This window comes from Microtus ochrogaster, chromosome 22 (genome assembly GCF_000317375.1).
Source record: "Microtus ochrogaster isolate Prairie Vole_2 chromosome 22, MicOch1.0, whole genome shotgun sequence".
NCBI lineage: Eukaryota > Metazoa > Chordata > Mammalia > Rodentia > Cricetidae > Microtus > Microtus ochrogaster.
Genome location: NC_022023.1, coordinates 26,602,605 through 26,625,110, shown reverse-complemented (window position 1 = coordinate 26,625,110; position 22,506 = coordinate 26,602,605). Strand labels below are relative to the sequence as shown.

General features: G+C 47.1%; 2 protein-coding genes across 2 annotated transcripts in view; both read right to left on the bottom strand.

The window, feature by feature from the left end:
• Lrrk1 (leucine rich repeat kinase 1) overlaps positions 1-11,973 on the bottom strand; it is a 134,662-nt gene extending 122,689 nt beyond the window's left edge. Inside the window, exons 1-2 of the mRNA XM_005357787.3 lie at positions 11,890-11,973; positions 6,633-6,885 (exon numbers count right to left, since the gene is read on the bottom strand). Coding sequence (XP_005357844.1) covers positions 6,633-6,750 — 118 coding nt within the window. The 5' untranslated portion in view covers positions 6,751-6,885; positions 11,890-11,973. The remainder of the gene's footprint in view (positions 1-6,632; positions 6,886-11,889) is intronic.
• A 2,808-nt stretch (positions 11,974-14,781) lies between these two features.
• The window catches only part of Aldh1a3 (aldehyde dehydrogenase 1 family member A3), a 34,156-nt gene continuing 26,431 nt past the window's right edge, over positions 14,782-22,506 (bottom strand). The window contains exons 12-13 of the mRNA XM_005357785.3: positions 21,579-21,653; positions 14,782-16,618 (exon numbers count right to left, since the gene is read on the bottom strand). Coding sequence (XP_005357842.1) covers positions 16,546-16,618; positions 21,579-21,653 — 148 coding nt within the window. The 3' untranslated portion in view covers positions 14,782-16,545. The remainder of the gene's footprint in view (positions 16,619-21,578; positions 21,654-22,506) is intronic.

Here is a 22,506-nt window from a genome sequence, read left to right as displayed (position 1 = left end):
AAGGGCTGAAGGGATCGAAGTCGCCCTGCTGGGTGGAACTGGTTGACAGCAGGACGGACTCTCGAGCATCCGCGACCTAACGAAGCCTGGCATCACCACGCGGCTGTGAGCTCCCCGTTACTGGAAGTGAGCAAGCGTATTCTGGACTACCGGTTAAGGGGGGCTCTAACCTCAGATTAACGGAAGTGTAACACGTCTCATCGAGCCCCAGAACTGACAGAGCTCGGCTCAGCTTTGTTGGAATGAGGAGCAACTGAGTTAGTTGCTGCTTGAATGGACCAACCATGACCAACTAGGCCATCTCCCAGCCACTCTTAATTAAGCCCACTTAATAAGAGACTACTTACTGGGCCCTCAGCATGCTTCCTGGAGAGGGCCGGTGTGCCTCTGTACTCCAACTCAGGTTGGAGAAGGAGGCTCCACTGACCATGCCCTATCTAGATATGTACCATCTTATCCATGGACCCCACACATCCCGGCAAGCGTAAGCAGACACTGATATGAGAAGCATGTTGGTTAACATGTTAGAGGCATGTCCTAATACAGTCTATTTCCTTCTTCCTGGAAGGCAGGATGAGTCCCCACTTGGCCAAACCTCATGGCTAGAGCAACATGTCAGATAATCAAGGCCTAGTTTTAAAAACCGAAGGAAGAAAACAAAACAAAAGGAATATTTCAAGCATCTGTGTAACAACCTGGGATCTGAAGACCCTCTGGAATGTTCCATCTTCTTCCATCCATGCTGGGGCTGGCAGTTGGTAGGGCTTTAAGAGGCAGGTAGCTGTGTTAGACCTTTCAGGGTCAAGGGGAGGAGCCTCGTGCAGAGACCCTCTAGCCCCTCCCCACATTCTCCTGTGTGGGAGGAGAGGCTGCTTTACCTGGAAGCTTCCTTAGCTGGTCTACTTTCCCTCAACTGGAAGAGCAGGTTTCTCCACTCTAGCTGGTGTCGGGCACGCAGAACATCTAATGTCGCGCTTGTCAAGAGTTTGTCTAGACCTAGCTACAGCTCACTGCTCCTTTTGCCAATGATGCCTCAGTGGGCCCTGTGCTTGCACGCGCATGAGCTTTGAAGCCACCCTAAACACATACAAGCCAAAATAGGCAGGGGCTATGCAAACACACACGAAGCACACACATAGAAGCTGGGGGGGGGGCGGGAGGGGAGGAATACCATTTCCAAAGAACTCTGGAATTTGAACAATGTGTTCAGCTGAAGTGTGAGTCTTTTTCAAAGGTGCTCATGCACGTGTAAAGAATTTGGTCATTTTAAAACATGTTATACTCTAGGGACTTTTCATAGACGGAGAGCCACCCCTGAATAATTTGAGAATTATTGGTTTCCCTCTGGCAGCCAACTTTCTTAGCCAAGGCTGCAAAAATAGGTCTGGAACAGTCTTCCCTGGCCTGAGGCTGGTAGATGCAGTTGCGGGGAGCAGGGCTGAGGAGTAAGGCTCTCCCCGATCTCAGAATGTCTTGTGGCAGGGGCAGGAAGCAACAGCCTGTCTCTAAGTGCACCTCAAAACCCAGATGTGGACCCTGAAGAGGGCTCCGCTGCAGGTGAATTGAGTCTAATTTCATTTATTCCAAAAATACGTTAAGGGGAAACAGTGCAGTGAAGCATGCTTGACCTTGTATGACAGGTATGCCAGCTTGTTCCTAGTCAGGACACATAAGTACTTAAAGAAACAGTGATTGAAAAAAACAAAAGCAAACTCTTGCTGGGTGGTAGCTGAGCAGTAGAGTACCTTCTAGCATAGACAAGGCCCTGGGTGTGGTCCCAAGCACAAAGCAACTTGCCAATGTATCCTTCTGGCTTGCAAAAAGTAACACAGAACAAAACAATAGTAAGGTGCTTGTTGTAGAAAACAAAGACTACAGATAAGCAAAGCACAGTGTCTGTAATCCCAACTCAAACACTACCCTTTGACATTGCTAGTCCAGGCCCTGGATATGGGCTTGGTGTATACGGATGGCCCGACTCACACGGTTTTCACTTATGATCTTTTGTAATAGTGCAACAGTATACGCATACATGTTTTCTGTTTTTCACTTACAGTATAGTACTTAATCAACTGTAGGAGGCGTTTAGCACTTTATTATGAAACAGGCGGTGTATTAGATGATTGGCCCACCTTGGAAGAGCACAGGTGTTCAGAGTGCAGGGAAAGCCATGTTGAGTGAGTGAGGCAGACATGATGTCTGTGTCTCCAACAACGAACCTCTCTGTAGTTAGTACAAACTGTCAGTCTGGCTGGCTTCCTGCAATTCCTTACATTATTCAAACAGGGGTTGGAAAGGGGTCCCTGGGGGCAGAAAGGTCTTCTGAGCCCCTGATGACAGCCATAAGGGAGAAGGGACCTACTGCAGACCAGAATTAAGCTCAGGCACAGACCATCAAGGGAGGAACAATAGTCTGGCCTCTGGGTACTTGGTAATGTTTTCCAGGTGTCTGTTCTATCACAAACACACTGGTGGGGCTGGTCCAGGTTTGTACAGTGCCCATCTTGCCCAAATTCCTGGGAACTGTAATGGATGATGGGGTCTTTAAAAGAACCAATCGTATGATACCTCTGTTACTCAGCAGCGCACATGCACGAGCACACACACACACACACACACACACACACACACACACACACACACACGCAAGCGCAAGCACGCGCGTGCATGTGCATGTGGAGGTCAAAGGTCAACTCTCAGGAGTTGGTTTCCTACTTTTACCATATATGTCCAAGGGATCAACCCAGATGGCAGGTTTAGCAGTGTAATGTATGGTAGATTGGTAAGTTGTCACGTGTTGTTTGAGTTTACTGAGAAGTTGGCTTTGGAAGAGCCTGCAATATGGCTTAAGAATGCTTGTCTCATAGATATCAGACCAAGAACATTGATCTTAAGGTGTCCTTTAAGGCTGCCAGCCCCCTAACTCTGTGAGAAAGTGAAGAGAACAGTTAAACAGCCCCAAGGACAACTAGAAGGTGAGCAAATTTCTAAGGATGTTGTTGTTTATGCCAAGATATACAAGTGCCTACAGTGGGCCTTCCCGGTCAGTTTCTGTTGGATGTCCTGAATGCCTGATAAATGATCTTATTTTATCTGTTGCCGTTTGGTTTTTTTATCTGGAAAATAAAAAGAGGGGATGCTTTGCTCTGCCTAGACTGTCTTTATTGGGAACTCCAGCTGACTACCTTAAAGGGACTTCCCTAGTTGATTTCTGTTGGATGTTTTGAGATTTGATGATATTTTTCTTTCTTTCTATCTATCTATCTATCTATCTATCTATCTATCTATCTATCTATCTATCTATCTATCCCTGTTTGCTACTTGCTATTTATTCTTTTACTTGGACTTGCTATATACTTAATAAACCACTCGTTCAAAGCTGAAAATATAACCATCACAGATCAACTGTACATAACAACTGACAAGCACTGTTACCCCTGATCTCAAGGGGCCAGAGTCTTCATTTATGAAGAGCCCCAGGGAACACATGCACATAATTCCAGAAGTGCTGCCCTTGGGGCTCTGTGGATGACTCTCAACCCCAGCTGCACATGAAAAACATGAAGGATCCTCTGAAACCAGCCCATGCCTGACCCCTCCCATAAGGACGCTTGTCCTGTGGGTCTGGCTGGTGTCTGGCTATTGGTGGTTGAGAAGCTCCTTGGTGGTTCTGTCAGCAAGGGTAGAGAAACTTGCATTGAGATCACCAACTCTTGACAAGAAAAGGGATGGACAGAGTCGCCCTCAGGGCTTTATCAGGTGTTGTAGCTATTTGCCCAGAACTACACTGAACAAATGCCCCTGCTCTCATACTTATTCCTATCTTCATCTACAGGATGGCTAAGAGGAGCAGCAGATGGGAGGATGGGGCTGAGCATACACTGGAGAGGAAGAGATGCCACCCATTAAAGGACAGCATTCTACTGCCCAAATCACCGTGATCTCACTCACAAAGCAACGTCTTGCTAATGAGTCACTGAAGGATGATGCACTTTACTTCTCCAGGGAAAATGACAGATATTTTAAAATTTAAGATGTAAGTCTGGGACATCTAGTTCTGGGCAATGTCCAAAAAAACCCCTTTTTTAAAAATTTTATTTATGTGTAAAGAAGCATCACCCTAGTTAGCTCCTAGATATTTAAGATGGAGAAAAAACAGCCAACTGAACAAATGTCTGCTGAGCTAGCTCTCAGTCACTGCTATGGCTGAGTACACAAACATATAGGCCTTCATACTCAATATGTGGGGTTCTCAAAATCAACATGGCCCTCTCAAACCATACACGACAGTCTATCATTTTAAGAATGAGACTTCTAGGGGTCAGCCAGGGTACAGATGGCAGTCCTGTGACTTATGAGTTGTTGACCTTAAACAAGGTTCTTGTCATCTCTTATCCTCAGTTTCCCAGCTACAGGATCAGAGCACCCTTCTCAGACTATGTATGGAGGCCAGGGGTGGATGGGTTGTCTAGAGTATGCAAAGCCTTGGGAAAAACAAAACAGGAAACTAAACACCCCCCCCCCAACACACACACACAAAACTAACCAAACAAATAAAAAGCATTAACTCCACAGATTGCTGTGAGAATTTAACAAGATGATTTGACAAAGTACCTAGAGCCTGGTACTAAGAGACGAACACTGCCAGCAACATCCATGATAGCCAGTTGGTATCAAAAGTGGTGCAGCTCCAATGGAAAATCTTTAGTCTGTCTTTCATCAAGCTGTCTTGTGGGACGATCCTGGCAACTACGTATAAATATATAGGAACGGGGTACTTCACAGGAGAATGAACAATTAGATGTAACTCAGAGGTCTTAATAGAAATTAGGGATTAGATAATCTTACCAAAAGCAATCTACAGATTCAACTCAATGCCCATCAAAAATCCCAGCAAAATTCTTCAAAGACCTCAAAAGAATGGTACTCAACTTCATATGGAAAAGCAAAAAATCCAGGATAGCCAAAACAATTTTGTACAAAAAAGAACTTCTGGAGGCATCACAATCCCTGACTTCAAACTCTACTACAGAGCTACAGTACTGAAAACAGCCTGGTATTGGCAAAAGAACAAACAGGAAGACCAATGGAACCAAATAGAAGACCTGGATATCAATCCACACATCTTCGAACACCTGATTTTTGACAAAGAAGCAAAAAAAATATCAAATGGAAAAAAGAAAGCATATTTAATAAGTGGTGCTGGCATAACTGGATATCAACATGTAGAAGAACACATCTATCGCCATGTACAAAACTCAAGTTCAAATGGATCAAAGACCTCAACATAAAGCCAGCCACACTGAACCTTATAGAAGAGAAAGTAGGAAGTACACTTGAACGCATTGGCACAGGGAACCACTTCCTAAATATAACCCCAGCAGCACAGACACTGAGAGAAACAATTAATAAATGGGACCTACTGAAACTGAAAAGCTTCTGTAAAGCAAAGGACATGGTCAACAAGACAAAATGACAGCCTACAGAATGGGAAAAGATCTTCACTAACCCACAACAGACAGAAGTCTGATCTCCAAAATATATACAAAGAACTCAAGAAATTGGACACTAAAAGATCACATAATCCAATAAAAAAAATGGAGTACAGACCTAAACAGAGAACTCTCAACAGAGGAATCTAAAATGGCTGAAAGACACTTAAGGACATGTTCAACATCCTTAGTCATCAGAGAAATGCAAATCAAAACATCTCTGAGATTCCATCTTTCATTTGTAAGAATGGCCAAGATCAAAAATACTGATGACAACTTATGTTGGAGGGGTTGTGGGGTAAAGGGAACACTCCTGCATGGCTGGTGGGAGTGGAAGCTGGTACATTCCCCTTGGATATTAGTATAGTGATTTCTCAGAAAATTATGAAACAACCTTCCTCAAGACCCAGCAATACCACTTTTGGGTATATAACCAGCCAGTGCCCATGAGAAGGTTAGGACAGCAGCATGTAAGAGCGCATCAATCTTTTAAATGCCATAGAGCAGTGTTTCTCTACGTGTGGGTCTTGGCCCCTTTGGGGGTCGAATGACCCCTTCACAGGGGTTACCCAAAACCATCAGAAAGCAGATATTTATGTTACGATTCATAACAGCAGCAAAATTACAGCTAAGAAGTAGCAATGAAAATAATTTTGTGATGGGGTCACTACAACACGGGAACCGTACTGAAGGGTCGCAAGCCTCAGGAAGGCTGAGACCCACTGCTGTAGAGTGAATTCAGAATCGCTCAACCAGAGAAACAGGCTAAGATAACAGGTGAGACATGGACTATGCTGCTCTTGGGGTGGTGGAATTCCAGGTGAGCGTTTGTTATTTTTAAAACTTCTCTCTTTTTCTTCTCAGTTTTTCTTTGGTAAGCAAGTATTTCTATAGTGTGAAAACAAAAGGCAGTCCCCATTTAAAACAACAAATTACTTGACCAGTTCAATGTCCACTTTCAAAGTCTTGGAAGCATAATAAATTTTGTCTATGGCCTCTCCATTTTAGGAATTTAAATGAGGATCCCCAATAATCACCAAATAATCGTAATCTTATTTCCTTTGGTTGAAAATGACTGTTCTTGATGTGTCTACACTCTCTATAAGCCAAGCATGGCACCCTGCTCAGCCCCTCACTTACCATTTTGGGTCTCCATGGCAGGTCCTGGAAACACAGCGGATCCCTCTGTCCCCACGGCAGATCCCTCTGTCCCCACACACCAGTACATACTGGGTGGTCGCTGTGACGTGCCAGCCATCAACCCTCGAGGCAGCAGATCTCTAGAAGGAGGTCTTGCTCTTGTCACCGGAACCGCCACTGGGCAGTGGCCACCACTGTGCAGGCGGGCTAACGCACGGACACATAGTTACGGTGCTGCAGACACACGTTCATTCTGGTGGCAAAAGACATCAAATTTGAAAGCTCCTCCCTTGCAAGCCCTTCTAGGGACTCAGTATTTTCTCTGGCTTTCCCCCTTTCTCTGCAGTATTTCTTCATAATCCATGTATCTATCTGGCCAGCTCTGTCAGACAGGAACACTGAAAGTACAATGTCTCCCCCATCTCACCTTGACACTTGTTTATGTGAAAAGAAACTCAAAATTATCGCAAGCAGCTCTTGCAGTGTTTAGTTGCTCAATCAACCCTTATCTATTTTATCTGGCAAAATAGCCAGGCCGTGTGTGGAACCAGGTGCCACCAACATGGCAAAAAATAAGTCCCCTATTGGCGGGATTTATACTTCCACTGGGAGAGGGCAGGCACATGGTTGGTCACAATATAAGACCATCCCTTGCCCAGGACTGATATCTATGGACGTCTGGGGGTGTGCATGTGATCCCCAAATGGGAGCCAGGCAATGGTCCCAAAGAGAAGGGGTCTGGAAGGAGTTGTTGCTGGTTATGAAGTCAAATGAACCCTGTAAACGTTGCCTCTCTCCAAGGTGACATTTGACAGTATCTAGAGATATTTAGGTTGTCACAGCTTGGGAAAGGGGTGCCACAGGCACACAGTGGGTAAAGGTCAGATGTGTGACTAAACAGCTTACCGTGTATCTAGCCACATAGAGTTCTAACCAAAGTAGGACTCATCTTCTAAGACTGAGCAGACTTTGCTCTATGGCGAAACTGCTTTTCTATGCATGAATTCCCCTGACCCTGGAGACCCACCAACCTGAATGCCTGTGCTGCTTTGCTGAAGAAAGGTACAGACCGATTTTAAAAGGCCTTCTTAGACCTGGCCCAAGACAGGAAGGTTTTTAATTAATATGTGTATGTATACATCTATATATATTTAAATGCACGTTCCCATAATCCGTCATATACATAAAGTGCTTAAGACAACCCTAAAATGTGGAGTGAGGATATAACCAAAAATATCAATAAAAAGAACTAAGAGTCATGAGACAGCTCAGATACTATGTGTGTTGTAGCTGTCACACTGAGGGCTTTCTGTTAGGTATCAGCGGTGTGACACTTAGTTGGAACTTTTCTTCTCATCTGCTAAGAATAGACCCACACCCTACACCCCCACGTCCCCACAACCCCTGGCAATCTCACAGGACTAATGGGTGACGTCACATCATAGACTTTGAATAGTCACTCCAACAGAGCTAGCGTGCCCAATAGTTAAAGCAGAGCGAGGACTTGGAAGGTCAGCAGGGTCTCATGCCCCCTTTTGATGAATACACTCAGAATATCCCTGGATCCCAGTTCACAAGTTCTAGAAGCTTCTCTCAAACCATGTAGCCACTGAGCAAGCCACAGAACAAAGAAGAGGTAAAGGGTGTGTCTGATTTCTCCTCTAAAAGCTTAGGAATGAGACACCTGCCCTGGAGGGGTGGTGCGGTGGGGACAGGATGGGTCTGGGGGTAGACTATTCCAGGCAGGAGCAAATGTGGCCAAAAGAGTCCACACAGTGGCCTTGCTCCTAATACCCACTCTTCTCTGAACCAGAGGACTAACCATCCAAAGAAAGGTATTTAGAGTTGAGAAGAAAGAGAACACAGGAGAGCAAGGCAAAATCCAGAACTGTGTATGTTTTACAGCCCACAGGAGAGCCAGGCAAAATCTGGAACTGTGTATGTCTTACAGCCCAGTAGAACAAGAGAGGGAAAACATCGAGACAGAATCTGATTGAAAACCATTCAAGGCTCCACATCGCCCATGAAAATCCAGAAACTGAGACCCACAGCTATCATATCATCTGCTTTCAAGCGACTTTCTAAAGCCACTGAATACACAGGATGCATTTCAGAGAGCCCCCCATGGCAGACGGTCCTTCTCAGAACAGAACTGGCCTGATATATAATGTGTTAAAGCTACACACACACACACACACACACACACAAAGATATTTTAGGCTAATTCTCACCCAGCACGCTTGGTTCCCCTTTCAGTTTCCTTTTGCGAATCACTCCACAGATAGAGGATTCTGTCATAAGGAGCAGTCTTTAAACTGCAGCTCTTATTTGGGTTTACACCCTAAGGTAGGCGTTTTAGGACAAGGTATCTGGATTTACTCCACTTCTGCCCTTAAATAGCTCAGTGCTTCCTTGTGCTTCCCTTAGGCAGAACAACGCAACAGATCATCACCGTGGTAAATTATGACTTTTCATTTTGTACCCTGCAGAGGGCCTTGAGAGTTTTCTTCAGTAGTGACCACTTTAATAATGTTTTAAAGACCATCCTTTTCCTTTTGGCAACTCTTCACGCCTATATGAATGAACATTCCTAAATGATTATTGACAAACACAAACAAGGAGCTTGCCGCTCATTCTGAGCAGGCTTTACTGAGCCATTTTGGTGAAGAGTGAGCTCTGATGAGCTCGTGATGCTGGAGGGGAGGGAAGGACAACCAAAGAAGTCATTGCTCGGAGGTTTCTGACCGAGGAAAGCCGAGGGTGTTTCTGCAGAAGGTTTGGGAAGGACAGTCAATATGGGCGCTGAGTATCGAGTGAAGCATGCTGGGACTGCTCACATCAGTTAGCTCCTTGGGTCAAAGCCTGGTCGAGATGGATAGCCAATCACTGTAGATACCGCTAGTGCTTTCGCTATCCTCTGAATAATACTGGTACCTACATACATGGATGTCAAAGGATGTTGTTTGAAACCCCGCATGAGTGCAGAAAAGGTTGGAGGACAGAAATGTTCTACATCTAAATTAAGGCTATTCTTTCACTATCCTAACACTGTGCATACCACCATTCACAGGGGCCTGCTGGCATGGTTACGAGGGGTGCCTCGTAACAACAGTGAACAAGGAGGTCTCTGCCTTAGGGGGCCCTAGTAGAGACCTTGAGTAAGTGGGCAGAAGATGAACAGATGAAGGAGGATATAGAAGAAAGAAAAGGGAAAGGGGGGCACGGTAGATAGTGAGGGAAGGCTTGGGAAGTCACAGGCAGAAACATGGGGCAGCAAAGCAGAGGCTTCACCCATGGAGGCTGGGGGCAGTGGCCTGGGCTGTGCATCTGAACTCAAAGATGATAAGACTTTCTAGGGTTCTTATTTTTAATTCTCTTTCTCTTTCCCCTCTGTGTGTGCGTGTGTGTGCGTATGTGTGTGTGTGGTATGTGTAGTGTGAATGTGGTATATGTGGTGTGTCTATGTGGTATGTGTGCGTGTGTGTTCTCTGTGTGTGTGTGTGGTGTGTATAGTGTGTGGTGGTGTGTGTTGATGTGTGTAGTGTATACGTGGTGTGTGAGTATGGGGTGTCTGTGTGGTGTGGTGTAGTGTGTGCATGTGTGTATAGTGTGTGATGCGTGTACATGTTGGAGTGTGTTGTGTATATGCATGGTGTGTGGTGTGGGTGTGGTGTGTGCATGTGTGTGCTCTATGTGTGTGGTGTGTAGTGTGTGATGTGTGTACATGTTGGTGTGTGTGTTGTGTATGTGTGTTGTGTATGTGTGTGGTGTGGTGTGTGGACGTGGTGTGGTATGGTGTGTGTATGTTGGTGTTGTGGTGTGTGTTAGTGTGTGTGTTGTGATCATAGGACAATCTTTGGTGTTGGTCTTTGCTTTACACCATGTTTGAGATTCCCAGTCTCTTCTTCACTGCTGCCCATATCAAGCTAGCTGGCCAGTGAGCTTCCCGGAAGTCTGCTCTGCACCTCCCATGAGGATTCTGAATTTGAATTCAGATCCTTACACTTGACCAGCAAGTGCCTTACACACTGAGCCATCTCCCCAGCTGGTTTACTCTTCTTGTTGTTGTTGTTATTATTATTATCATTATTATTATTATTAAAATTTATCTAAGCTATCAAGGAGATGCAGAGGTCTGGGTGGAGGTAAAGCTTGGCTGGCCCTAAAGCTTCCTTTAGGCCAAATTAAGTGTTGGTAAGCTATTTTTTCTGGACTGTGAGCGAAGACAATGAAAACCAAACCATTAGTTGAAAACCAATTTAGTTGAATGCTAAAGTCTTTCAAATGTGCATATTGTGGCCCCTTTAATACTGCTGTGTGAGGGTCCAGCTCATTAAAAACAGGGTATTTGGTGAGCATTTGCTAAGAACATAACTCTTATGACTCTTTTCAGCCAGCTCCAGTCCTTGCAGGGGTGGGCGCATGCAAGAGAAAATTTTAATGGCCTCGAACTGACTGTTGGCATCCTTAGAGCTTCTCCATCGCTGTCTTTATTGCCACCCCTTGCCCTTCTAGGAGTCTGCCCTCGTCTGCACTGGGAACACAGCGGCTCAAGCAAGAGTTTTTCTCAGTAGCCACAGAGAGGCGACCACTGGCCCAGAAACGCGCCCCAGGAGTGGAGGAGGGGAAAACCTCCAGGCCACCCCGCGCCACCCCGCACCACCCCGATGCCCAGAGCGTGGAGAGCCTGCTGGGCGGTCGCCTCCCGCCACCGGCGCTCACGCACCCCCAGGCGCACACACGCTCAGAACCCCTCTCTATGTTCAAAGTCAGGCTTTCTTGAAACGCAAAAGAACTTTGTAGCCGCCCTGGTGTTTCCTACTTTTGTTTCTGAACTCTGCTCCCCGCCCCCATTCCGCTCCGGTCTCGCGCGGGATTTCGGGGTCCCCCGGGTCCCGGGTTCCAGAACCGCACCCGCTTAACCCTTCAAAGGACGAGGGTTGCGGCACGGTCTGAGAAGCAGCGAGGAGACCCGGGTAGCCCCGACATCCAAGCGCCCCCAGAGCTGTGACCTGCGACCTCTCGGGCACGGGCCGGGGTCCGGAGCACGCGGCAGCCAGGAGTGCGGGGTGCCGGCCTGGGGAACAAGGCGCGGGGGTTGTGGCGTGGGAAGCAGGGCGCGGGGCAGGCGGCCGCGGCTGCACGGTGGGGGACCCGAGTATGGGTCCGGGGGGCACTGGCGAAGCTTTGCTGTCCAGCCGCTGGCTTCAGTCGTGTCCTGACTTAAGGGCAGGGTGAGGGCCGGAGCAGCACTTACCTGCAGCGGTGGGGTCGGGGCGCTGAGGGCGGGCGACATCAGCGGGCCAGGGCCTGCGGGTCCTACCGTGCTCTGCCCTGCGAGGCTCTGGCCGCCAGACACACTTCCTCAATCCTGCGGCCGCCTGGCGGGCGGAGAGGGCGGGTGGCGCGGAAGCAGGGCCGCGCCAGAGGGTCCGCTGCCCACGGCCTCAGCAGACGAGGACGCGGACCCCCGGATGGCCTGCCTCGGTTTCCCTAGCTGCTAGATGTCGGTGACCAAGCTCACTGCTGGCTCTTTGGTAGACGCTAGGGCCCTGGGACTTTGTAGGGTCTTCTCCAAGTTCGGATGCCCTGCTGTCTTCCCTGGGGACAGACACAGTGACAAGATTGCTCCGGTCTCTGCTCAACCTTTAAGGAAGGAAGCCTTTAAGGCTCTGCTCTAGTAAATGATTGATTTCTATCTTGTATGCTGGTCATATATTCTGGCTGTAAATATAGAAGGACGAGGATAATAATGTGTGTGCAGGTCTTTAGTGAGCAGTACAGAAACTGCTTTTTAAACGTTGGTGTTCTGTAAACCGTACCTTTCCACCACTAGTTCGCTAAATTAATTATGGACATTTGCAAAGATCTAGTTGGTGAATCTTCTCAGATTTTCGACTTCTGGAGTATCTGGGAATACAGGCCCATGCCACATTGCCTGGTTGATTGTGGTAAGGTGTAAAACATGGTGCAATGTTGTGCCAGCTGATGTCACTGAGAATAACCAAACTCAGGCTAAACTCTCATGGCTAAGCTGCCGACAGGCTTCTGATGCGCCTCTGATTTTCCCTCAGAGAGGAGAGTGCTCTGCCGAAAAGCAGTTCCGTACCTAGACACTTCCGCGGTAAGGTAACAAGGAATATTCCCGAGACCAGGCACAAAGCGCATAGACGGATCGCCAGAACTCTCTCTGCCAGTTCATAGAATTTGAGCAGCTGTGGGCCGCCTGAGACACTTGAGGAGCAGCGCAAGTGTTTACCTAGGATCGGTGTTCGCCAGGGAGACTGTCGCGGTTCTCCTACGCTCTGTTTTCCCTCCACTGAACACCGTTCAGAAAAAAAGGCGCAGTTCTGCACTCCTGTCCTCACCACCGAGGTTCTCAGACCAATTAGCAAGGGCAGCAGTGTGACTGCTACCAAAAAGTCCCTAAGAGTTTGCAAGGCGTGGCGTCAGCAGTTTGAATGAGCCTGCTGTGGCGTCTACTTCAGAGCATACATCGCTGCCACCTAGTGTTACTAGGAGGAAATCCATGCCTCATGGTAGGACAGACACTAGGACACTTGGTTGCCAATACTTGCTGTGGCAAGAAAATTTCCGTTTTAAACAAGGTTGGGAATAGGCTAGGAAAAATGCCCAATGTAGAAAATCATCTGGAATATTCGACACATGTATGGCCTGATCCCAGCATTCAGTAGGCGTGCATTAGTCCCAAGTTTGCAAAGGAGACTTTCCTGCAGCACAGTTAAGACTCCTTTCCCCTTCTTTTTCATTCCCGCAGACCCATGCTTTTGCTCACATTACAACCAGTTTTCAGAACCCTGAGGTTGGAATGACCGTGTCCAACGGGATTCAGCTGGTAGACCATGGTCAGAGGTAGGTCAGCCACCTATTTCTCTGAACGAAGTCCACCGAGGCTTACTGTTCTTTTTGTCTTTTGATGTTTGTCTTTATTCAGTCAGATCCTCGCTTTCTTCTGATATCCCCAACAATGATTTAAACAGAACTACCCCCAATCTCCCCTGTTGCATGGACTCTAGCGAGGAGCGGACATTAGAAAGTAGCCGCCCAGCTGGGCGGTGGTGGCACATGCTTTTATCCCAGTACTCAGGAGGCGGAGGCAGGCGGATCTCTGTGAGTTCAAGGCCAGCCTGGTCTACAGAGAGAGTTCCAGGACAGCCAGGGCTACACAGAGAAACCCTGTCTCAAAAAACAACAACAAAGCAAGAAAGAAAAGAAAGTAGCCACCTACCAAAAGGTGAAGCTAGAGCACCCCAGTGTCTTCTTTTATAAAACACACCCAACCCCAGGCATACAACTGCACACACACACCCCTGAACACCTTTTACACACACACTCAAACACACCCATTCCACCTATTGTCTCTAGAGTGCTTCTCTTCAGGCTGTCATGCCCTAATTCGTCAAACAACAGGAAGTGTGATTTTATACCATCTCTTCACATTCGGCTGAGAGCCAAAACATCCATAAGTACAATAGCACACACCCTAGTGCATGGTAGCAGAGGTCTGAGAAGACAGTAAGTCCAACCTCCCCTGGGCCATTTTTAAAGGGACGGGGCTCTCACACATGTCAGCCACCTGGACTTTGGACAACTTGATCTTTCCAGACCTATCCAAGTCCAGTGAAGGTTTCTGCTCCAGAATCAATGTCAGGTCACAGCCAGGCGACTGACATTTCTTGGCAATTAGAAGTCTTAAGAACTTCAGCTAAGTTAGGCCCACACATGTAGGTCATCATAGAGAAAAGTCATACGCACACACAAAACCCCAAAACTAAACAAACAAACAAACAAAACATGGTCACTATATGGGGACAAAATGGTTTCCCTGAATTCTCATTTTCTGTACTCAATCTTCATTGGTTTGTGATTAAAAGGGGCTTGAGCAGCATAGAAAGCACCTTACACTTAGCCTGTAAGGCACAGGGCTGTTCAACACCCAAGACTATAGGAATGGGCATTACCATCAGGTAAAAGAAGCCCTGCGTGCCGCCGACTGAAGGAGTACAAGTGTATTATTGCCATCCCCATTGCTTATCAAAAGCCACAGTATATAAGTCTCGGAAAGAAGACTTTGCCACATAATTCAAATGAGGTTAGTCCTTCAGTGAAGAAAAAAAGAATGTTTCTCAAGTGTCCAATTTTATTTTTGTCATTGCTAAACATGATCTGAAGTTAGCATCAGAATTCCCAGTCCAATCAAATGAAAAACCATACCACAGGGGTCAACCTTAAAGAAGTGAAATCTAACATTATATAGATTTTCATTTCTAAATACAGTATATTACAGAAGGTTAAATATACTACCTCTGTGTACTTACAGCTATAAAAAGATACATTAATGATACCAATTATAAATAATGTAACATTTCATATTAAAGGCGTTATTGTACAATGGAGGACTAGCAACCCTCTAATGTACTACGGTGAAAGGTAGTGCCTAGAGATATTGAGATGCTGAAAGGTCAGTGTATGAGGCCAAATCCTGGTTTAATCAGTTACTGGTAGTATAAGTGCTGAGGGGGAAGGAAGGTAAGTGGAATATTGCTCGTCTCTGGCAGGGCTGAGAGCCCCAGTTCAGGCATCACAGTCTTGATGCACACACTGGTTCTGGTAGGAGGCTTTGTTTTCGCTGTTGCTCAGTCCTACTTAAATCCTTAAGTGAAAGCATCACAGCCAATTAGAGAGGTGTGAGTTACTGGCAGATAAAGTACCCAAACAGCAGCCAACCCAATCGGTTTCGTTCTATTCTTAGAGCATCCCGAGAACGGCTTTAGTTTTCCAAGCTAAACTATGGAATTTGCATATCACATGGATACATCAAAGAGGAAAAAAAATGTCGTAATGTGAATGAGATATCCAGGTCACTTGGTTGGTGACCGTGTCCCTTATGGGATTCGGGTGTCATTCGCTAATCAATCAGAAATGGAAACCCAAACAGGACTTTATAGCTACGGAGCTGTTCAGTGGCAGCTGTCTCTCAGTTTACTGATCTAAAACGGTAATGGAGCTGGAGAAAAGAAACAGGGAGCCGGTGCACCCATCACCGAATGTGGTGGAAACGGGTAATTTGCGAAAGTGAATGAAGGCTCTGAGTGTCGAATGTGTGAGCCTGGGTTTGCTCAGCTAGGGTAGCTCTAAAATGGGCCATCAGTGGCAAAGGTGGTACTAAGGATGCTCTCTGCCAGAAAAGGGCCTTCGGGATGGCTGACCATCTCAGGACTACAGGGCAAACTCCTTGGGATGTTGACTTGCTCATTTCAATGTCAGGGTGGTTTTCAAGGAGAATCCCGCCGTCAGTGTTAGTATGCAGCCCTTGGGGCCGGCACCCTTACAGATCAAAGCCTTCTGAAGTCTTTCCTTGGCTTGTGTTTCCCCTAAGCTGCCCGCACTGGGTCCCTGGGATCCTCCTTTCCTACCAACACCTACCTTCGCTTGTGAGTCCCTCAGGATGAAGAGGGACTTGTTCCCTACACAGGTGAGGAGCCCGTGAGAGACCCTCACAGGCAGTAAGCTCTTTCCACATTCCTCCTGGGGTCAGCAAAGCATTTAAAATAACTGCAGGACACTCCAGAGACCATCCTCATATTAACAGAGCCCTGGAGGTCTTTGCTGTGTCCTGCACTTAGGCTAAAGGCAAAGTCATAGCTGGAGACCAGTTCCTCCCCAGGCAGGCCTGCCTGCAGCGGCACACGTAACATCCAGCCCACCCACAGTTTGGTCCATAAAGCATGAGTTGTGAGAGGAAAATCAAAACCAGCAAACTCTAGTAGACCGAGTGTCCGGAAGAGAAGGTCCTGGGAAGATGAGCGCCGCCTTCCTGCTTTCGGCTCGTGGCAAGCTGGAGTGGCCACAGACAGTTGACCAGCATTGGGGGAAGACACTGGTCTGCTGCTCAGGGGTTCTTGTCATTCAGTTTGATGGTGACCGTTTTCACTTCTGTATACTCAGCCAGAGCATATTCACCTCTGAGAAGACAGAAAAGGGGACAGTTCACAGTGTCAGTTCAGGGATCTGGGAAAACTCTAACGCCTGAGCTCTCAGGTGCACAGTTTGAGGGCTGGGGTTTGCGGTGCCTGGACGGAGTAGGGGCAGTAGGCACTCTGATGTCCTTAGTAAGTGTTGGGAGTGAGTTTAAATGCTAAGTTCCTGTGTACGGTGCTTTTGAAGCCCTTAAAAGAGCTAGGATTTGCTCCTGGACCAGGAGAGAGGGAAACAACAGAACAAACCAGGGGTCAGTTCTCTGGGTCAGGCAGGTGGCTGCAGAAGAGGGGCCCTTGCAGGTGGATGAGGGGAATCTGGGGTGTGAGAACGGGACAGATTGTGGCAGTTTTAAGCCTTTTTTTTTTTTTTTGGAACTTGAAGAGAGAGAAATAGCTATGTCTAAGCCTGAGGAGGCAGCCTGGGGCCCACAGGGACACAGCTGTAAGAGGAGCTGGGTCAGGCTGCAGAAGAAAGGGAACAGACACTGGCCTAGGCTAGACACAGGGATGTGATGGACCTCGGGTTAGCATCTTTGGAATGGTTCCTTCTCTAATGACTTATAGGGGCCAGGAACTGGAGAGGCCATCTATGTATTAAAAGATCACAATCCTGTCTCATCTCTGAGACCTGCAGGTGAGCTGCTCAGCTCAGTGTCATCAACATCACTTCTGAACATGTTGGAAATGCAAACTCTGGGGCCTCGCCCAGCACTACTGTGGCAGGTAAAACAGGGAAGGCAAAAGAATAAACAGAGTCCACATCCCGCTCCCCTGTCCTGGAGCATGTAGTAGGTGGCCCAGCAAGGGGGAACCGATGCTGGAGATGAAATTCTTGTGGTTAATCACTTGACTTCGAAACAGACTTTTCTGGGTCATTTTGGGTGGCCCAGTGGTTCTTAAGAATTGAAGAAGAGAACTGAGCAAAAAATGAGACAAGACACAGAAAGGTACCACTGGGCTGGTTGGGAAGATGGCCGGGGCCTTGAACCAAGTATGAGGCTAGGAAACTCAGCCCTCATAGCCTCCGGCCTAGCAGACACCTCCATCTGAGCTCAGAGAGAGCTGCACGTGTCCTGTAGGGCTTGGTGACACATGTTGGAGTCATCAAAGCTAGTATATTGATGGGATCAGAAATTTGCTCAGTGGGGTCAAGGGGTTTGTTTGTGTTTAGTAAGTTCCCTGGGTGGTTCTGATGCCCCCTTGAGTGTAAGAGCCATGGTGGCTCAGGACTGTGGAGTAAAGATGGTTGGAGTCCCCAAGACGGATTCAGCTGTGCCGTGGGAATGCCACCACTCAGTTCCACCACCTAGGGAGAATTCACATCGGCCACTCACTCTCTGCTGAGTAAGGAATGTCACCGTTAAGAAGGTGTGCGGTTTTTAATGTACTATATGTACTTACAAAGCAACAGGGAAAACACAAATCACCAAGTGGAAAAATTCGACAAAGGACATGCTCACTTTTGCAGAAAAAGAAATTCAAATTCCAGTAAGTGTGAAAGGGACACTGAATGTCTCACACCTGAGGACATGTAGAATCACGCAGAGATACTTTCATGTGGCCAGGCACTGAATTCTAGGAATTCATTCTGAAAACCACCACCCTAAGTGCGTAACTATATACAAGGAAGCTTATTAACAAGGTTTGTAATAATAATAATAAAGGCCCGTGGAAATAACACCAGTGCCCATTCTGACGTATCCAAAATGTATCTTCATGGGCAAAAAGTAGCTTGCTTCCACAAACAGAGAGAATGAGTTGGATTTGTGCATAGCCACAGAAAACACACCATAAACTTTCCAAATGAGCAAACAGTATTGCTTTGCAAAAGTCCTAAGTGCTGGCAGTTTAATCGATCTCGGAAAGAAAAGGGGGTGAAATCGTCCCGAATTAGCTCATGTCAAACAGCTCTGAAGGGTCAGCACATTCTCACAGGAAGCAGGCTGTAGATTCCCCCTTCTTCTTTCTATTTCCTCATCTGTTGTTCTGGTTCAAGATGCTCCTGTCCCCATTCAACCCTTCACCCAGTCTTTTTGACATCAGCCACCAAAGCCAGTTGGGAGCTCAGCCCTCCTCCTAATAACCCCCTTAGGATATAGTTGGGGATAGGGGTTGATAATGGTTCACTGACAAATGCCCAGGACCTAACATGAAGCTTCGAATAGTAAAGATGCTCAACAAATATTTCAAGAGGAAAATTGCCAAGAGCTCAGAGGTCATGTCCTTTGTAAAAGTGTAGGACCACACTCACCTCTTGCCTACAAAGTCTACTGGGGATATGCCCTTGGACCAACTGTAGTCAGCAAGGACGTCTTTAGAGACTCAGCTGGGAGTCTCAAGGTCAAATTTGAAGAGCAACACAAGACAGGCCAGAACAAAAGCTTTTTCCAGAAGCTTTGGTTTAGGTTTCTATTTGTTTCTGCCATTAAATTTTTTAAAAAATTTAAATTTAAAATTAATTTTCTTTTAATTTATAAAAACAAAACCAAATGAGACTAAGGGTCAGGGAGGAAGGTCTGGCCTTGCTGCATCTCTGTAGTATGAGTTTTTGTTGGCTCTCTCGGATGCCTTACTTATATGGCAAAGCAAAGAAGCAGAAAGCAATGTACCAAGAGGAACAGATTTTTCAGGCTCCAAGACCAGCCCAGAAACACACCCTGGAGGGGCCGGCAGATGTGCAGCCAGTAGCCAGCCTAGCTCCAGGTGACCAGTTTGGGGAAAACCATGGAATCCACCTTATGGTGCTCCAGTACAGAAAAGGGGAACTTGTTATGACAAGGAGACACTAATTCAAAATAACTGAAAACAGAAATTGTTTTCAAGGCAGTTTCCAGGTTCCTTACAAATGGATTTTAAATACTTCATCAAAAAAAAAAAAAAGCTTTGGAAAAATAAATGCCAAAGATTAAAAAAAAAAAAAAGACATTCAAGAAAGTCCCTAGCACAGCTGTCAAGATGAGACATGGCCAAGGTCTGTGAGCTTAGCAAGCGAGTCTGTGGCAGGCACAGGGACCATGGACCCCAGGATATGAGTGGCCCAGGCCCAGGTGATTAAGCTCTGCCGGACACCTGCAGAGGTTCTAGGGTAGCAGCGGCCAGGCAGGTGTCCTTTGTGTGCCCTGCGGCCACTCTGTGCCCTTCCAGTGACTTTCACTTAGGGGACTGGCGTGCTTGCTGCCTCCCTGCCTCTAGGAGGAAGGCCGTGAGGGTGCTGGATTCCCTGGTCCTCACAACCCGCCTGGCTGAAGACAAAGGACCAGAGGAGACAAGTGACCACTTGCGCTCTGGTGGCTTCATCTGAAGGGACTGACAGAGATGACCCCTAGGGCCAGGGTCGGCTCAGTGGTAACGAGCTTGCCTCACATGCGGGATGGCCTAAGTACCTTTCCCAGTACTGCAAAAAAAACAGAACAAAATCTCCCCAAACAAAATTTAAAAACACCAGTAAGACACAGGTGGGCTCGGCTTAGCAAGTTCTGAACTACGGAAAGCCCAAGGCCAGGGTGACAGTTGGTGTTTTTCTTAACTCTTGTCCTTTTGGTTGTGAGCCTAACCTATAATGGCTGAGCCCTTTCTCCAGGCCTACTTTTAACACTTATGATCCGCTAGCCTCCTGGGTCGGTTTTGTCCTCTGAAAGCTGTTATCCCCTCTTGTGGATTGTCTCCACAAGAACATGAATGACTTTTCGGGGGCTCTCGCAAAACCTTCTGGAGTCTGTGCTCAGCAAATGTCAGCTGTCACCAGCGTTACCATTGGAGGAGCCTGGAAGGAACTCGGGTGGTCCTAGCCCTGGCCTCCCATGCTCTGCTGGAAGGCTACTCTGAGAGGCCATAGAGTAGAGGCTCCAAAATGGCAGACACGACAGGCTGCCAATGGGGCACCGAGCTCCTGCCACGGGTCTTTGTGGCCAAGAATCAATAAGTTACTGCAGGAGAACCAGTCACAGGACCAAGGAGCGAAGAAGATGGTGTGGGTTTTGTTCCTGTGTGCAGACGATTCTTGAGTATCTTTTATGAGTCAAGGAGAGTCTGAGCAGAGCGGAGGTGGAGTAAGGGGCCCTAATTCCATGCAGACCAGTCAAGAGCTGGTGGAAGCCAGTCTCTACCCATTGGAACAGCCTCAAGACTCTACAAGCAGAGCTGCTTGGTGAGGCCCAGGCTGGTCTGTTCTGACTACAACGGCAGACATGTAGAAGGTAAAGCATTTGTATATAAATGCTTTATATACTGTTAAAACTGTTTAAACAAAAGGGAGAACATGAGCTCTCAGAAAGGTCCAAGAACAGCCTTGGGGTGTTATCACAGATGGCTCCCTGGGATCATTGAGCCTACCAAGATGTTTGTCCACACTGGCTAATAAAACCCAGGACAGCAATAAGAGGGAATGGAGAGAGATGCCAGCATGTAGCGACTCCACCCAGGGACACTCTACCCAGCTTTGGGCCTGGGCCAGAGGCAAGGCAGCCCATCCATTAATCTTAGGAGGTCAGGCAGGAAAGAGACACAGAAGAACTTGTTCAGGGCCAGAATGTTCTGCTGGGGCCATGGAGGTACAGCATGGCCCCTCAAAAAAAAAAAGTATCCAGAAGGAATTAGAGTCACCCACAGTATGACCTCAAAGCTTGTGCCAGGCTCTGAAAGCAAAAGCAGGCGGATTCGGAGCCTGACCGAACCAGTCTGTTTTCTCTGATCAAAATGGAGATGTGTATGCTAAGACTTACAATCACCACCCCCTCACACCCATCCTGCTATCCTAGGCCAAAGAACTGTAGGGTGTCCCTAGGGCGATGGTACTGCGCAGAGCATGAAGCTGAGGTTGCAGGTTGGTTCTGGGGATCAGGGCAGGGACAAGGGTGGGAGGAGAAGGGATAGATCCTGAGCAGCCTCCATTGAGGACCGCTAGCCTTCATGGAAGAGTGGAGGGTGAGGGGTCAGAAACACTTACAGTTCTCTGCCATTTCCAGACATTTTGAAGCCACCAAATGGAGCTTGTGTGTAGAACGCGTTGTAGCAGTTGATCCTAGAGAAAGGGAGAAAGGAGCTCTGGTTACCTGGAGCGAGAGATACTCGCCTGCATCTTGAGACACTGGAGGCATAGCGATGCCCACCCAATGCATGGCCTTTGGGCAAAAATTTCTATAACTTGATCACAGCACACCCCTTATACTCTTTACTTCTGCTTCCTTTCTTCCCGCCAAAAACTACAGCTGGAATATATGGAGGAAGAGAGCTAGGGGTGGAGTTAATATGAAATGAGCAGGCCTGACCTCAGAGCTCTGCTTCCTACACTACGTATGTGACTCTAAGCTTATTCAGCCCCTTTGAGTCTCGCTCTGTTCATCGGGAAATGGGCGTGAGTACTGAATCCTCAGAATTATCAGGGAACAGAGATAAGCATCCATACTTAGCAGGCTAGTTATGCTCTGCCTTTAGAATCCACTGGAGACAAAATCAGAGAGGTCGGGTGACACAGCTCAAAGGTCCAGGCTTTGGAGCCTCCTCAGCTATGTCCCGTGACCCTTGATCCCCATGGGTTCTGCACCCTCAGAACAACCAATTCAGATCCAACCAACTTCACACACCCAAAGTTCTCGTGCAGAAATATTTTTCTCTTTGACAGTATTCTCTAAGCAATAGTGTGCAATAAATATCAACACAGTATTAGGTATCACAAAGCATGTAGATGATTTTGAAATAGGCAGGAGGGGATGAGGTATATCTTAGTAGTAAAATGCCTTTCTAGTATGTTCCAGCTCCTTGGTCAGTATGGTATAGATAGAGCGATAGATAGATAGATAGATAGATAGATAGATAGATAGATAGATAGATAGATAGAAAGAAGATAGATAGATAGATAGACAGACAGATAATAG